The sequence below is a fragment of the Rousettus aegyptiacus genome, unplaced genomic scaffold (assembly GCF_014176215.1).
Source record: "Rousettus aegyptiacus isolate mRouAeg1 unplaced genomic scaffold, mRouAeg1.p scaffold_m13_p_1, whole genome shotgun sequence".
NCBI classification, from domain to species: Eukaryota; Metazoa; Chordata; class Mammalia; order Chiroptera; family Pteropodidae; genus Rousettus; species Rousettus aegyptiacus.
The window spans coordinates 934,756-951,527 of NW_023416284.1; the positions used below are offsets into that span (position 1 = coordinate 934,756).

General features: G+C 65.8%; 1 protein-coding gene across 2 annotated transcripts in view; it reads right to left on the minus strand.

Annotated features, from left to right (window-relative positions):
* Positions 1 to 16,765, minus strand: part of MORN1 (MORN repeat containing 1) — a 45,682-nt gene extending 28,917 nt beyond the window's left edge. Inside the window, exons 1-8 of one of the 2 annotated variants that reach the window (XM_016144420.2) lie at positions 16,413 to 16,765; positions 15,255 to 15,326; positions 14,440 to 14,538; positions 13,795 to 13,905; positions 12,595 to 12,685; positions 11,975 to 12,062; positions 3,343 to 3,439; positions 120 to 230 (exon numbers count right to left, since the gene is read on the minus strand). In XM_016144420.2, coding sequence (XP_015999906.2) covers positions 120 to 230; positions 3,343 to 3,439; positions 11,975 to 12,062; positions 12,595 to 12,685; positions 13,795 to 13,905; positions 14,440 to 14,538; positions 15,255 to 15,326; positions 16,413 to 16,488 — 745 coding nt within the window. In that variant the 5' untranslated portion in view covers positions 16,489 to 16,765. Of the gene's footprint in view, positions 1 to 119; positions 231 to 3,342; positions 3,440 to 11,974; positions 12,063 to 12,594; positions 12,686 to 13,794; positions 13,906 to 14,439; positions 14,539 to 15,254; positions 15,478 to 16,412 lie in introns of those variants that run through there. The other variant, XM_016144419.2, reaches the window with a different exon arrangement.
* Between the last annotated feature and the right edge of the window lie 7 nt (positions 16,766 to 16,772).

Below are 16,772 nucleotides of genomic sequence, written 5' to 3' on the forward strand. Positions count from 1 at the left end.
AACGATGTTACGGGGCCCAAGCTTCGGCCGCCGGGGGCCACGCACGCCCTCCGCCCACTTGAGAACCTGACACCTGTGTATCTTTCTGGAAAGTTCTGGCGTCTCCTGGAGACACTCACTCTCGGCCACTTTCCCGTCGTCCTGCTGCAGCTCAATGCTCAGGGTGAAGGACGAGCCGTGGGCCACGTGCATCACCTCCGGCCCCAAAACCACCATCCTCGTGGCTTGTGCTGGGAGAGAGCAGGGGGCTGCTCAGTGGGTGGCCGGTGGCGCCGGCCCCGGCCCCTAACAGGGGTGGGACGCCGAGCCCTCGGTGCCCCTGCAGCAGGAGGCCTCTGTGTGGCCGGACACGAACGTGCATGACTGGGAAGGCTGGGGGCCTGACTGGAAGGGACCCACGCGGTCACTCAGACTGGGACGGCCGCCCCGTTCTCAAGGGCGGCTCTAACTTCTTTTTTGTCATAAAACACAGGCATTTTATTCCAGTTCCGGGAAATGAAAAAAGGGGGTGGGTGGGTGGGGAACACGCCGTTCCAACTCCACTGACATCAATCACAAAAAGCTAAAGCAAACACAGGTACGTGTTTATATATACGCGTACGTACATTTTCAGACTTTAGCCTCGTAAGTGCTGATATAATTACTGTTTTTCTATAAACAGCTTTAAAAATTATCAAATGTATTTATTATTATTATTATTTACGCTCACAGCACCCGGTCTTCCGAGGTGGTCTCCCATCCAAGTATTGACCAGGCCTGGCCCTGCTTAGCTTCCGAGATCAGACATCGGGCTCGTTCGCGGTGGCGTGGCCGTGGGCCGTGGGCCGTGGGCCGTGGACCCAGGGCCTTCTGCGTGCAAAGCGGACGCGCTACCCGCCGCACCGTGGAGGCGCATCCTTCGAGCGGCTTCTAACACCCCTCCCTCTGCCTCTTCGCCAGCCCCGTGAAGTTGCGCGCCCGGCTCCGCCGTTTCCGGTTCGTCTCCGAGGCGTCCGCTCAGCCCGCACGTCACTAGGTGTCGGGAACACCCGCTTCACGTCACCCCCGCGTCACAGCTGCCCATTACACGGCCTCGTCCCCACCGCTCGCACCTCGCGCCGTGCAGCCCGCCGCGGGGGCTCGTCCAGCTCCTGACGCCCGTGACCGCGAGCCCGGGTCAGGCACGAGGGGCAGCGCGCGAGCCGGGCTCCCGCCTGGTCCTCACTTCTGAGCCGAAGCTCTGTGTGCGAAGCCGCCGAGCGTTTCGGGCGCAGTCGTTTCCGGAGGTCTTTCTGTGTCAGCAGAGCTGCTTTCTGTGGGTCCGGGAAGTGAAGTGACTCTTTCTTGTCATTTCTTTGTCCACGATGCTTTAACTGCTTCATGAATCTGCCGGTGGCAGATGCCTTTCCCCGGCTCCCTCTGCAGTTCTTACGGCCTGGGCTGGGTAGCAGAGCAGCTTCTGACGCGGCCGGTCCCGGTGGACGAGCGGTTTCCTTCGGTCTGGACCCTCTACTTGCGGGAGCCAGGCCCGCCGAGCCTGGAGCCGTAATCACTCCAGCGTCGGGGGGAACCCTGGTGGCGGGTCCTTCAGGTAAACGTGTGGGTCTTCTCCAGACTGCACGGTACCCGCCACCCCATTCTTCTCAGACACGAGGACTTCGCGCCAGCCAATGGGACGGCTGGTCACAGTGCAGATGGCGGCAAAGCCGTTGGTAAGTTGCCAGGCTCCAGGACATCCGGGCTGGGGGGTGGTGCGTGCGCATGGCGGCTCTGGGGTCGCTCGCTGCTTGCGGGCCCCCCTCCCGGGGCTGCGGGCACCCTCGCAGACGTGCAGCCAGACCTGCTGTGGGCTTCCTCATCCGACGCCCCGGGCCCCTCTCTGCCCAAGCGCTGTCGGCGAGGTTATCTGAAGCCGTCCTCTCCAGAGCTGACCTGACGGGGCGGCCAGACGTTGAAGTGGGGAGTGAGCAGGGCCGCATGGTCAGCTTGGCGCTTGGTGGGACATCCAACTGCCCTTCTTCCCGCCGTCCCGTCCAGACTCAGGCCTGTCTTCCCCGGTGTGGGCTGGGCAAGGCTCTGCGGTCACTGGCGCCCCGCTGGCCCTCGAGGGCGAGTCCCCGCCCCACCGCCACCAGGTTCCACAAGCACCTGTAGGGGTGTCCTGGCGGGCCTGGGCTTCTGCAGACGGCGTCTTCAGTGTCTGCTGGCCCCTGAACCCCTGACCCCACTCGATGGCTCTAGCGCAGCACAGCGAAGGCCCAGAGGCCATGCTGGGAAGGGCAGCCGCTTGTGAGGCCGACCGGAGCGCCATCGGCAACGTGCCAGCCAGGGAAGCCGCATGGAGCATGCACGGGGCCTTCCCGACGACCGTGGGGCGGCACTGCTCTGTTTCAGGGGGAAGCCAGGCCCCCACATGGTGACAGCAGAGTCCATGTCTGTGTGTGTGTCGGGGGAAAGTCCCGGGGCTGCCGGCCAGCCTGAGACCCCCACCAGGGGGAGGTGAGGCCAGGTCTCACGCCTCCTGCCCGAGTCTTTCACACCCAGGTATTCCGACAGGACCCCAAATCTTGGAGCGGGAGGATTCCTTCCCAAGGGGACATTACTAAGATGTTCTTGGTGGACCCTGGGCCTTGCTGAGGCTGGGGGCCTGGAAGGGTCCCTGAGCCCCTCGAGGAGTCTCCCCGCTAACCCAGCCCTTCACCCAAGCTGCAGGGTGGTGTCTCCCCCAGGGACAGGCCGCAGGGGCCAGGCTCCTCCCCCAGGGCTCCCAGCCACTTGCTCCCAGGACCTTGCGCCTCATGGGAGCCCACCTGCTTGGCAGGCGCCCTCGTAGCCTGTGGCAGCTGCGGCCTCTCCCTACCATGATCCTGGGACCCACCTGAGGTGCGTGGGGTGGCACCAGGGTCCAATGGGAGGCCGCTCTGATGCTGGGGACAGCACCGGGAGGGGAGGCCGACACCCTCCCCAAAGGAGGTCCCCGCGGGCCACCTGTGCTTCCCGCAGTGCAGAGAGCTGGGGGGGAGGGGTGAGGCTGTGAGGGGGGTCCAGATACTGACTGCCCCATGGTGGGCGACCCGTGACCAGGAGGACCGGATGCTGGGAGGCCCTGGCTGCAGCCAGGCCCCTCGGATCCAAGGTTTCACGGGGCCCGGCATGTCAGGACCCCTTTGGAAACCACGCCAAGACGCGCTTCCTGAGAGGAGGTGGGGTCTGAGAGTCCACTCTGTCCCCGTCCTCTCGACACCTCTTTGTCCAACACCTCCTGTGTGACTGTCCAGGGCCACCTGAGAAGAAGCAGGCAGACCCAGGCGTGACCCATAAGAGGACCTCGAAAGGCCCACAGGAGGGCGGGGGGACACCTACCCACTGGGTGGCCGTTGATCCACATCCCGCGGTAGACGACCCCGGAGCAGTGGGCCATGGTGCCCAGTCCACTGAAGACGTTGCTGTGCCACTGTCCCTGCAGAGAGAGCCAGGGCTCAGATGGGCTCGGCTGCGGGCAGAGGACGAGTCACGCGGGGCGCAGCCTCTGACCCCGAGAGGCACCTGGAGGGGGGGCCAGGCTGCAAAGGGCCCCAGGGGACCGAGGCTGCGAGAACCCCCGGGAACCCACACGGGCCCTGAGGGGGAGGAATCTCACTGCCCCCGTCCAATCTGCTTTGCAAAATGTGCTCCTCTTTGAATTGTAAGAAGCCAGGAAGTTTGGGGACAATGGCACATATTCAAAATGCAAACAAAACACCGGGCTCAAAAGGGCACACTTTTCAGCACAAAAATCCTTTCAACGTGCAAAGCCGCCGCCACAAAGGAGGCCCGAACCTGCCACCGCGGCCGCGTGGGGCCGACAGGAGCATTCTGTCACTCGGTCCGCGATAATGAAAAGGCCAATTAAAAACAGTTTGAACCCACACAGCCCCATGCTCGGGAAATGCTCACTTGCTGCACCCCCAACTCTGCCTCCCCCATAAGCAGCCTCTCTTTCTAAGCCGTACACACAAGAGTGGAAGAACAATGCGTAATAGCAGGAAAATTATTTTCGCGGAAAATTTCAAGATGGTAATGGCATTTTATTCGACTCAATTATTCCTATTAGAAGAAAATGTAGCCAAGGGCACGTTTGGTTCTATTCACTCCTCTGCAGAAGCTGACGGCCACTGCCTGCCCGCCCCTCAGCAGCTGGGCCCAGGGCTCAGGGCCTCCGGCTGCAGGCCTGGGGGGGTGTGGGGAGGGGTTTGCCCAGGGCTGGCTGGGGCAGTCCCCAGGGCTTCTCTCAGGCCTGTGGGAAAGGCCCCTGCAGGCTGCACCCTAAAGAGCTCCAACACCCCCAAAACTGGGGGCAAACAGTTTTCGAGGGGATGTCTGGAACAGGCGGTCACGGCCCTTAAGCTGGGTCACCTTAAGAGATGATAGGGGAAGTGGCGGCCCAGGCCAGTCAGCTGCCGGGCCCAGCACAGCCCAGCCTCCAGGTCAGGAGGGGCTGGGCTGCCAGTTGGGGGTGTCGGGGCAGCCTCGTCCCTCCAGCCCCAAGACCCAGAGAGCTGGGTCACCCCCGTGACGGCTTGTGCCTCCTGAACCTGAATGCTGGCTGCGTTCGGGACACTCAGTGCCACGCTGGGGGTGCTGACAACCTGGGAAGCTTATCCATGTCCCCTAAGACCTGGCTCATGTCTGCAAGCCACAGATCAGGCCCAAGTGGAGGTGGGGCTCCCCTGTATCCCGCAGACGTGAGGGCCCAAAGCCACCTCCCTGGGCCCTGTGCTGCCCTCCTGGGCTGGTGGGGGTGGGGAGAGCCAGCCAGCAGCTGCAAGGGGACTGCCCCAGTCACCACTGTAACCAGTGGTGGTGCCAGCAGAGGCTCCGAGCCTTTGTGGGTGCTTACCAGGACGGGGTCGCTGTGCACACGTGCCTACATGGGTGGGTGTGTGTGTGCGCGTGCGCACACGTGCACTGGCTGGCCATGATCGGCATGGGGGGGCGGGGGCAGAGGGGTCCATGCTTGGGCTGAGCCGAGCTGCTGTCCCCGAGTCAGGATGGGCACAGCTGTGGGAGGGCAGGGCGCCCCAGTTACTGTTTGTGGGAGGTGGCGGGTGACACTGGTGCAGAAGTTGCTGGAACACTCTCCTTACTGAGGACCTGCCCCTCCTGACATCACCCCCAACCTGAGAAGCCGGGACTCCGGGGCGGAAACTGGCCCGGGAGCAAAGTCTGCACCGAGCTTGGACGGCCACACGCCACGCTCAGGGGCTGCACGCCACGCACGTCACGCACGCCATGCTCGGAGGCTGCATGCCACGAACCCGGCCGCACGTCACGCACGCCACGCACGCCACGCACGGGGGCCACACTCCACGCTCGGAGACTATACGCCACGCACGCCACACACCGGGCCGCACGTCACGTACACCACGCACAGGGCCGCACGTCACGCACGCCGCGCATGCCACGCACGGGGGCCACACGCCATGCACGGGGGCCACACTCCACGCTCAGGGGCTGCATGCCACGCTTGGGAGGGGCACGCCACGCACGTCACGCACGCCACGCTCGGAGGCTGCATGCCACGCACAGGGCCGCACGTCACGCACGCCACGCATGCCACGCACGGGGGCCACCCTCCACACTCGGAGGGGGGCACGCCACGCACGCCACGCTCGGGGCCGCACATCACGCACGCCACGCTCGGGGCCGCACGTCACGTACATCACGCACGGGGCCGCACGCCATGCAAGCCACGCAGGGGGGCCACCCTCCACGCTCGGAGGGGGCACGCCACGCACGTCACGCTCGGGGCCGCACCGTGCCTCCCTCTTGCGGCTCCGTGCGTGGAGTCTCGTGCTCCCGCCAGATGGGAGGCGAGCCCCGCGGACTCCGCCGGCTCCGTCCCAGCCCTTCCCCGGGCGGCGGTCACCTCTGCGCCCCGTCTGGTCTGGGGACCGAGCTTCCTGGAGGCAGGGGTCACCCCTCCACGGACGGGCTCGTGCACGCACTGGCCCCGTGAGGACGACGTGGGGCCAGGGCCGCCGGTCCCATCGCCCCGTGCGCTGCTGTCGCAGCCACGGAGAAGGGCCCGTCTCCTCTCTGCTCATGTCTGTCCCTGTCCGCTCGGCCCTCTGTGACGCCGGGAAGAGGGAGGCGGAGGCGGGCGGGTCCCAGCGCCGCGCAGGGCTCCAGCAGAGCCGGTGACGGGGTGCCCGGCGCAGGGGTGCCCACCGAGGGGTGAGCGCGGCGGCGGCAGCGCATCCGCCGGTCGGGCACCAACGACGGGCGCCCGGAACCTGAGCCCACGGCCCAGCGGCCTTCACGGCTCTGACGCGGACCTCGGCGCGGACCGTGTGGCGGGGAGTCACGTCGCCGGCCCCCGCACGCCCCCAGTGAGCGCGGCGCCCCCTCTCCGCTGACTCGCGCCCGAGTGAACGGACGAGACCTCCACGCCTCCCCAGAGGCCTGGACCACGCGAGGAGGGGCCCGGCGCACACCACGGTGAGGCCAGGTGGGGACACCGCCGGCAGGGGTGACGCGGGAAGGCGATGACTGTGACAGAGCCAGTGAGGGAAAGGCCACTTGGGGCCCGTGTCCACACTGCGAGTAGAGCAGGACGGAGGCGAGCAGGGGGTCCGGCGTTGGGCACTGGCCTTGCAGGCGACAGCGAGAGCCTGGGTGGAGCCGGCGGGCAGGCGCCCTTCCGAGGCGGGGCTGAGCCGCAGGTCTGGGCCCGTGGGGGGCCCCACGGGCTCACCTCTTCCTCAGTGACACTTGGTCCTGACGAGCTGGGGTGACGGTGGGGACTCCCCCAGAGCTTCTGCGTTACAAACGAGTTCGAATGGCAAGAAAGAAGTGCCTGACTCTTCTGGACACGCACCTCCCGGTGAATCCACGTCGTCCTGAGGGAAAAGGGACCTGCTTCTCCTGGACTTGCTTGTGTGGTGTTCACGTTTCCCAGGGCTCCTGGGCACTGCTGAATCCCCACCCAGACTGAACCCCCGCCCCGCCCACAGGCGCTGCCCCCGGGGCACAGGGCCCACTCTCCAGAGCCAGCCTTGGAGGTGGTCGCAGCCTGGAGGAGGTACCCTCCCTGCCACCGCCAGATCTCTGAGGTCACAGGCTCGCAGACCAGGCAGGGCGGCCCGGGGTCAGGTCACATGTGAGGCCCTGTGACCGTCCACGGACCAGGGTCTCTTCCAGCTTCGGATGGGCTTCGGCCCGCAGTGGTCGCACAGGCCAGTGTGTTAGTGGCATGAGCTGGGTGCCTTTAGCCCCCCATCTCCACAGACATTTCCCAGGGCCCCACAGGGTCCACAGGGTGCCCCCGATCCTCAGATTTCGAAGTGTGAACTGTGACGAGTTTTGCCGACGCAAACACAAGCTGTCTTCGTGCGTCTGGTGTGACGTCAGTGACATCCAAGCCCCACAGGGAACGCGGGGTCGGGACTCATCCCACACGACCTGGCAGCCCGGACTCTTCGCACGTACGCCTCTCACGGTCGGGGGTTTATCGTGCCCCTGGGGTCACAGCCCCACTTTCCTGCACTGGGGCCTCCTGGCCCAGGTAACAGTGGCATGGGGACAGAGGCCACTGACATTCCTGCGGACGCACAGTGTGGGGCAAGGAGACCGGGAGCCATTGGCAGGTGAAGATGCGCATAAGGCCCGCCACCTGCTCGGTGCTGGAGCAGGTGCGCCACCCAGCAGGCCTCCCCCGGGGGAGCCAACACGGGAAGCGAGGCCAAGGCGTGCGGCTGCTGGCGGGACCGCACCGCAGCCTCGCAGGCGGGGAGTGCCCCGCGGAGCAGCGGACACCGCGTTCCCTGACCGGCGTGGGCCCGCTCACGCCCCGCCAGGCGGGCTGCTCGTCCCCACGGGCTCCACCGCAGACCGACGCTGCTCCGAGGGGTTGCCTTGTGCTCACACGGGTCACCAAGCTGCAGCCATGTCCCTGGGAGGAGCCGGTGAACTCGCTGCCACCACCGTCACCGGGCACACGTCCCCATGTCCCACGGAGGTCAAGGCAGCACAGAAGTCCAGCACAGTGCACAGCAGGACACTGGGGTGGTCCACGCAGGTCCCACTGTGGGGAGCAGAGGCAGGAGATAGGACCTTGGGTCCCGGGGTGAATGGGTCAGACCGTGGGCCACTGGCCCGAGAAGGGGAGACACCCGGCTTTGGGAAACGCTGGTTTTATTTTCTGACGGCAGATGCACCGTTCACATTCAGGAGTAGGTTTTTTCCAGGACTGATTTCTTGAAGGTTCATTATAAAGCTTTGTGTCGAGGAATGCTGGTGACCAGGCAGCAGAGATGGCTTTGCAAAGGGCCCACCTGCCCCCTGGGCTGGGCGGGGACTGGCCGCCGCCCAGGCTCAGGGCCCCTTCTCCGGGGCTCTGGCCACCCTGCTCCACGCTGCCCTCAGCACCTTCCCAGCGGCTGGTCCCCGGGGCTGGGCTGACGTCGCTGTGGCTGAGGGGAGCACCCACATACAGCTCCCATACACTCGCTGCTTCTAGTCTTCTAGAAAATAAAATCGTCTCAAAAATAAACGAGAAGCAGCGTGTGGGCAGGTCTGCGGGCGGGGTGCCCAGGGCGGCTTTCTGGAGACGTGGAAGAGGGTGCGGTGGGGGCTGCTCGTGGTGCCGCCTGGGACCCGTGCTCCGAGCGAGGAACCAGGGTGGGGAGGAGCTGGCTGACCCACCTGTGCAGGGACACTCCGTGTGGCCTGGCCGTGACCACGTGTGAGCAAGCACGCACTCCCCAAGGACAGCGGCTAAGCAGGCTGGTGGCCCAGCCAGAGTCGTCAAAGAGGGCACAGGAGCTGCCCCAGCAGCAACCTGCCACGGCCCGGTGACGGTGGCCCAGGGAGGCGGCTGTTTCCACGGACGAGACGGCGGTGCTGGTGACGCGGAGGGGCTGGAGCCCCGGGCGCGGTGACGACGGCGTGGCGGTCCCTCAGAGTTCACGTGGAATGACCGCGGGGTCCAGCGATCCCACCTCTGGGGTGTCCCCAAGAGAACCGAAAGCAGCGTCTCCAAGAGACTCTCCCATCCCCACGTTCTCAGCAGCGAGACAATCGCCAAGAGGTAGAAACAACCCAGGTGCCCGTGGGCAGATGGCTGGATAAGCACAATGTGGTCTGTCCACACGGCGGAACATCACTCAGCCCCAGCAAGGAAGGACGTCCCGACGCCCGGCCTGGCGCGGACGGGCCTGGAGGACAGTGTGCTGAGCGAAGCAAGCTGGTCACAGAAGGGCAGGTACCGCGCGACTCCACGGGAGGCCCCGGCAGGAGTCAGGGCCACAGAGATGGGGGGGGGTCGGGGTGCCGGGCTGGGGGAGGGGAGTGAGTGCTTCATGGGGACAGAGTGTCGGGAAAAATGGACCGTCCTGGAGATGCAGGTGGCGACGGCTGCTCGATGCCGCTGTGCTGTGCACTTCATGATTAAAATGGCAATTTTTATGTTGTGTCTTTTACAATAAACTTAAAAAAAAAAAGGCTATGTCATAGGGAAAGCCTATGGGACAGCTGCCCCTTGGGAAGACGCACCTCGGGGGGTGACACCTTACTCCTCTGATGGCTCCATAGCTCCCAGGTGACCTTTCACCCCTGGAGGTCAGAGGTCAGGCTCAGGAGGTGTCCCCACAGCACTGAGGCCAGAGAGGCTGGCAGAAGGCGGCTGTCACCCGGAGCCCACGCAGCCCAGGTCGTGACTCTTGCACAGGCTGTGGACGGGCCCTGGCGGCCGGGCGTCCCCGGAGGCTGGCCCGGCCCTCTTCCGCCCGCCCTGCGTCCACACCTGTCGAGAAGCGTTTTTAAAAGGTGCCTGGAGGGACCGAGGACTTCGTGGCTGCCCCCAGTGCTGGTCATCCCCGGGACCGTGTGCCCGGCTCAGGACTTCACGCCGTCTGTGCTGCCGGCGACGGCGGCCCCCTCGGGCCTCCCCGCTTGCCGACAGGGCCCCGCGTGCCCGAGACAGGCCTGGGGCTTCACCAGGAGAGCCTCGGCCAGGCCCGCAGCACGAACCTGGGACGCTGTGTCCAGGCGCGGGCAGGGCCTCGGCCGTGGCCGGCTCGTCCCAGGTCCCCTGCGGAGGCTCCCACAGGTGGGGACGCCGCAGAGCAGTGAGAGAGGCAGGGGAGCGTGAACCCCGGGAGACGTGACACCGAGGGCCAGGCTGCGCTGCGGGGAGAGACAGCGTGGCCTGCGGCGCCCAGGGGAACGCGGTCCGGGCCAGTGCCGCCGCCTCACGTCCTGGCCAAGCGGCAGCCCGGGCGTCCGCCTGCCGAGGTCCAGCTGCCGCAGCGGCAGGGCTGGGCTGCCCCCTGGTGGCGTGCGGGCAGGTGGGGGCGTCCCCGTCTGCCCGGCTCGGCGATCCCTTCGTATCTGTGCTGAGCCACAACTTGCAGGGCCCCAGACCGCTGACGTCCAGGGGGCGGCTGCAGCCCACAGGGAGGCCCTTTAGAAGCTGGGGCTGAGGACGGACCGGCCTCAGGGCGAGGGGACGGCCGTAGTTCTCCCGGAGGACGTGCGCTGAGGCTCTGCCGGCCCCGCTGGCTGTGGAGCGGGGGCTCCAGGCTGCCCTGCCGCCCTCTGGGCTGTGATGCCTCCCCTGTGCCTCGGTTTCCTCTGGGGCGCTGGGGGACTTGTGAGCCGGGGGTGAAGAGCTGAGGGTGACACCTGACGCCACAAGTGACTGCCGCGGTGCCACTAGAGGCTCGGTCCCCCATCATCCCAGCCTCCAGGACGGGTGAGGGTGGCCGCAGGAGGAGGTAGCGTCCGCCCAGTTTCCCCGCGTCCCCGCTGCAGTGCTGGAGCCGTGGGGCCCGTGGCGTGCCCTGAGGCCGCTCCCCTGACGGCGGGACACCCCCCCCCAGGCATAGGAGACGGCTCTCACGGGTCACAGCAGCACCTGCCCCGGCCGTGAACGCGGCTCCCATGAGCGCGCGGGGCACCGCCAGTGGCCGGGCGCCTGGACGGGCTTGCGGTCCCGGGAGTGGACTCTGTCTCCAGGGCGGGCAGGGGGAGTCGCTGCCCACGCCACTGGCGCCATGCTGGCCTCTGCCCACACGGGTCTGGCACGTCCACTCCTAAGGGGTTCACCCTCAGCGAGGGTCTCTGCACCCCAGTGGTTTCCTGCAGACCTGCCCGGCGGCTGCAGCCACCGTCACTGTTGAGGGGCCAGTCTCCAGAGGGGCCACGTGTGCCCTGGCCTCGGGGCACGCTGCTTCCCAGCCTCTCTGCAACCCCGCACGAGATGCCGGGCGAGGACGTGAACTCAGGGACACAGCCACCCATACAGGTACGAGTCCCGTCTGAGCCCAAGGCTTCAACGGGGAGGGCCGCCATGCGGTTCTCTGATTGGCTGTCACTTGAGCCGAGGTTCAAAGACCCCCGCGGGTCCCTGTCTCCCACGAGTGCTCCAGGACGCTCGGGGGATCCACAGCGCAGCCCTCGGGCCCGCCGTTCCGTGGGCACCTCACAGCCGACCACTGTGGCAGCTCCATCGGTCGCAAAGCCACTTCATGCCAGTCTCCCTGTCCCCGAGCTCAGCCCATGGTCGGGCCCAGGACACGACCAAGCCCACCCCCACCCTGTCTCCAGCTCGTTTTGGTCCTGGCCAGGCACACAGGCCGGCGTCCAGGGAAGAATGATGGACTTCGGGCCTGAAGGGGCTTCGACGCGCCTGAACCGTGACCCATGGGTAGCACCTAGGACTCGCCACCAGAACTGGGAGCTGGTGCCCGCCGCAGCGACATGGGGGCTGGGTGCAGAGCCCAAGAGCAGACGGACACTTGTACGGCAACCCCCCCCATCAGGGGGCACACAACCCGCCCGAGAGAGGCCGCCCAGGGGGCTGCGCACCCCGTCCCGGGGTGGCGCTGGAGGGCTGGGGGTGGTTTCAGCCAGGGCCGGTGAGCTCGTCAGGCCTTGGTTTTGTCACCAGCCGGGGGGGGGTGGTCACTGTCCCTGCCTCGCAGGGTCGTGAAGGGCTGCGCCCCGCAGGTACCTCGTAGGTGGAGCCGTCTGCGCCCTGCAGCACCCCGTGCCCCTGGCGCTGGTCCCGCACCCAGTCGCCGTGGTACTTGTCGCCGTTCCTGAGGGACACACGCAGAGGCGGCTCTCAGCAGGGGGAGCCAGGTGGCCGCGCTGACGCAGACCCGCGCCTCCGGCCGGGCTCAGCACGGGCCCCCGGGGCCGCAGCAGAAGCAGGCCCCGAGCAGATGGCCGGCGCGGTGGCCGTGCCAGGGCCGGGAGGCAGCGGGCAGGCGGCCGTGACGCTCGGCAGGGTGCGAGCACAGGTGCCAGTCCCGACGTGGACGCGGCCCCCGCCCCCGCGTGACGTGGAAGGGAAGGGAGGCGAACCCCCAGATCCCAGCGGCAGGGTTTGCACGAGAAGCCGGCCCAGGAGTTCGGAGGCGCGGTGTGCAGCCGGACGGGAGGGAGGCCTCGGGCCGCCGACCCCCTGCCCGCGGGGCAGCTTTCTGTTGTATCACGTGTGGGGGCGTGTGCAGTGTTTTACTAACCGCGTAAATAACCAGTCCCGGGAAGTGAGGGGCCTGCAGTCACACCAGGCACCGCACGTTAGGGACAGGGGGTCGGCACGGGACGGGCGCGGGGCGCACTCACTGAAAGGCCATCTGCCCGTGGCCGTGCCGCTTGTCGCCGTGGAACCAGCCCTGGTACACTTGCCCATCCTGGTCCACCAGACACCCGTGTCCTAGGGAATAAGGCGAGAGGCCAGGGTCACCTGGCCGGTCAGACCCTGCCAGGAGGAGGAAGGTGGTGACTTTAGGACAAGGTAGCGGGGGAGCAGGACTAAGCAACCCTCCCCCAGGGGCCTCCAAAGGTGGAGAGTTCGATTCCAGTGGCGTTGGCAGAGCAGCTCCGGGGCCAGCTCGCAAAGGTCCTAGGGGAGGATGGGCCCCTCTGACCCCGGTGCAGAAGCTGACTGGGGCGGTGTGCAGGGGCGCGGGTCCACGTGGCCACACTGCCCCGCCGGGCGCCGGGTGGGCGGAGCAGGGCTGTGGGGCGGGGCCGCAGGGGGCGTGGCATCTCCCAGTTGGTGGACGCCCCGAGGTGCGAGGGGGTCCGGCACCTAATGCAGCAAGTGGGCGGACTCCGGGTGCCGGAGGGAGAGGCCTCCGCTCTGCTCCAGTGCGCTGTGCGCTGTGACCGCTCTGCCTGCCTCTCCGGCTGCTCTTTCAGGACCGTGAGCGCTGCGGCCACAGCCGGGGGCATCCTGCCCTGCCCTGCCCTGCCCTCCGGGCAGAGCCCGCCCCCCACCCACGTGGCCTCCGGACTTGCTCTGCCGGCAGAGTTGGGGACCTAACCCAGCTGAGGCCCCCACAGGGCTGGCATTTCTGGCCTCTGGGAGCCCAACACCCAGCACCCTGGCCCAGCCACCCTGCAGCTGTGTGGTGACCCCACCAGAGGCCAGAAGGCCTGTCCAGCCAAGCCCAGGCCAGACCACGGGACCATGGTGGTGGTTTTGAGGCACTAGGTTTTGGGTGGCTTGTGCCACAGCGGCGGTTAGTGGGTGCACGACCCACGTCATGGGCTCAGCACCGCACACGCTGAAGTGCACCAGGCACGGTCCCCGGGTCAGAAGCAGGAGCACATTGTCACCTCTAATCCCCACCTCCGAAGTCAGGCTGGGGCAGGGTTCCGGCCCTGAGTGAACACCACGCTCCCAGTCAAGTGCGGGTCCCTGAGTCCATCCATCCTGCTGACTCCCGCGTACTGGCCGGGGCGCTGGTCCCTGCAGGCCCCCGTCGGACCCCACTGGCCCCCAGCAACCCCCAGGCGCCCTGGGGCCTGGTGGCGGACCTTCTCTCATGCCATGATGGAAAGCCCCTTCGTAACGCCCGCCGGCTCTGTACTGCAGGACGCCGTGGCCTTGAGGCTCTCCCAAAACAAACTGTCCGGAATAGGTGTTCCCTGGGGTAGACAAGGAGGGAGAAATGGATGTTCAGGGGCAGAGCTGTCCCCTGTGCCCTCTGCAGGACAACAGTCAGTTCCCACCTGTCCCTTGAGTAACAGTGGCAGCAGGTGCTACTTCAGAACAGATGAGTCTATCTTATTTTTGACTCTGGCTAATGAGAAGAAGTGGGGTCAGGTGGGTCTGGACCTGTGCCCCGGTCTCCTCAGGGGCATGTGACCCCCCTGGTCGTGCGAGGTTAGACTGCACCCTACGCTGACCCTCTGTGAGTATCGATGAGTCCCAGGGTCCATGGGCTGTGCCTTCTCTCCACTGAGAACTAACCCCGTGCTGGCCCGTGAAGGTCTGAGGCTCTGGAGACAGTCCCTGGCCAAGCCGTGGGTGTCACGACAGTCACCCTGTCACCGGCTGTTACAAGGCACCCCACTTTACAGATGGAAGCGTCTTCTGCACCCGAAAGGGAGGGACCACCTTCTGCTGGGGATGGTTCACGCGTGAGGGGTTGGCGAGCCCGCGGCGTCTCCACAGCTGACCTGAGGCGGCCCAGAGCCGGCGGCCTTCTCCTGTGATCTCGCCGTGCACGAACTCGCCTTCGTAGTAGCTTCCATCTTTAAACAGCAGCTTCCCACGACCTGGTGAAAGTAATCGTGATGCGAAGTCAGACGGCGGTGGGGAGTGCCCGCAGGTGGCCGGGTTTCAAAGGGCTCAGGGCCCCGCGCGTGGCTCCATCTCTCATCCAGCATGTGCTCTCTGCAAGCCCACCTGCAGACGCCTTTATCAGTTAAAACATTTGACATGTGATCGAGATTTGACAGCAGACACAAGAGCTCATCTAAGGAAACACCAGAAGACTGATTGTCCAGCAGAAAAGCGGGCAGCGGATGTGAACAGGCAGAACCCAGACAGACATGAAACTGAGCACAGCTGTGGGACGTCTGGGCCCCGCTGCCGGGGAGCCTGCCAGGTGACGCCCACTGAGGCTTTCTGCAAAAGCAGGTAAGCCCCCATCAGGGATCAGCTGTAAAGTCACCACCATTACTTTTGCTTTGGCACAGAGGAACTAAAGCCCAGGGAGGAGTTCCAGCTTGCGGCCCCGCTGCCTGTGAGAAGGTGGCAGACCAGCCCCGGCGCTGCTGCCTGGCCTTGCTGCGGGCCACCGGGGCAGCACCGGGGCGTCTGGGCTCACGGGCCCCCGTGCTGCAGGAAGTAGCCTTTCCTCGGCCACAGTGAGAGCGTGAGGGCCCACTGCAGCTGGCGCCGGTGCCACCTGCCCACCCCAAGCTCCCTGAGGAAACAGGCTGCGCCCGGGAGCTGGCTGCTGTGGGAAGAGGCCACGGACGTTTCTTACCGTGTGTCTTCCCTCCTTTCCATTCTCCTTCATAGCGGAAGAAAGAATTCGGGTATATGTAGACGCCGTAACCTGAATGTTGAAAAGTTGATGCACAGGTGAGCACGTGACACAGGCGATCTGGCTGACATCCAAAAACCACGCAGGTGGGGGCAGTCTGGAGGCACCGAGGGACAGCACGCGACACCCCTTTGGGGACTCCCAAGGTGTCTGTGCACTTCATCTCCTGTGGACTCCCCAGTACTGCTGCCCAAAGGTTCAGCTTCGGGGTCAGCACTTGTCCTGTTTACTGCCATCCATCCACTATGTCATTTGACTACGCACCAGACCCCATGAGCATCTGTTTGTGCAGAGGCAGATCCAGTGGGAGGTGGGTTAGGACAAATGAGTGCAGGGTCCTTGAGAGGCATGGTGGGTGTGGGGAGGGTTTGATGGAAGGGTTGGGAGCCTTCCTGGAGAGGGGACATTTGAGCCGAGCCTAATTAGCCAGAGGAAGGTGAGGGCACAGTGGGGCAAGGAGCTGACCCTGCCGTTTCTCTGCAGGGACCCTCCAGTGGTCTGTTCCCTCAGGACAAAACCCACACTTGCACCCAAGGAGGGCCTGCCCATCTTCGGCCACTCAGTTGCTGAGCTCACCCACTATCCCCCAACTCCCAACTTCAGCAGTTTCTGAAAAGGGAAGCCCCCCACCCCGAGTCCCGCTATTTTCAAAGCACAACTTGCGGGGAGCCGTTCTAGGAAAGTGGGTAAGACCAGGCTACCGCATCTGTCATAAAGAGGGTCAGGCTCTACCTAAAGGTAGTGGCGTGGACTGGGAGTTTACTCCGGTCCCTTTTCTTTGACTCTAAGCACAGTTCCTATCAAATCTATGAACAGCGCGTCCAGGCTCAGGTTCTTTCCAGCTCGGTCTCCAGGTCCCAGGGCCCCGCCCACTCGCAGGGGCGCGCCCCTTCCAGGGTCAGAGGCGACGAGGGCTTCGAGAGTACTGGCAGGGGCTCATAGGGGCGCAAGGTGGAGCCCCTCTGGGATCGGGGGACAAGGGTTCCAGTCGCGGATCCTGGGCCCTGCCCGCTTCCCTCCTAACCCGACGGAGGTCTGGTAGGGTGCAGGGCCGCCGGCCACCCGCCCCATGGCCCGGCTCGGGCCAGCAGACGTTACCGTCCTGCGGCGGCCGCCCCGGCAGGTCCCGGCGCTGCAAGTGGGCGCTAGGGTTTCTCTGGCTGGAGGCTGCCATCTTGCCACTAGCGGTTTCCCTTAGCAACCAGCGCGTCTCTCCCCATTGGCTCGTTGGTCGCTAGGGGGCGTGACCGCAGGGGGCCCAGTCCCCGGGCGATAACAATCTCTGGAGCGGATTTGCGCGGGCTCGGAGCCAGAAGACGCGACTGCGACTGCGCGGCGCGGCGCATTTCCGGCGCGTACGTTTCTTCCGCCAAGAGGACTTCCCCTCCAACGGCCTGAGCGCCGTCGCCGGAAGCGGAAATGGTTGGAGGCCCTGGGCCCCGCCCAGGCGGCCATCTT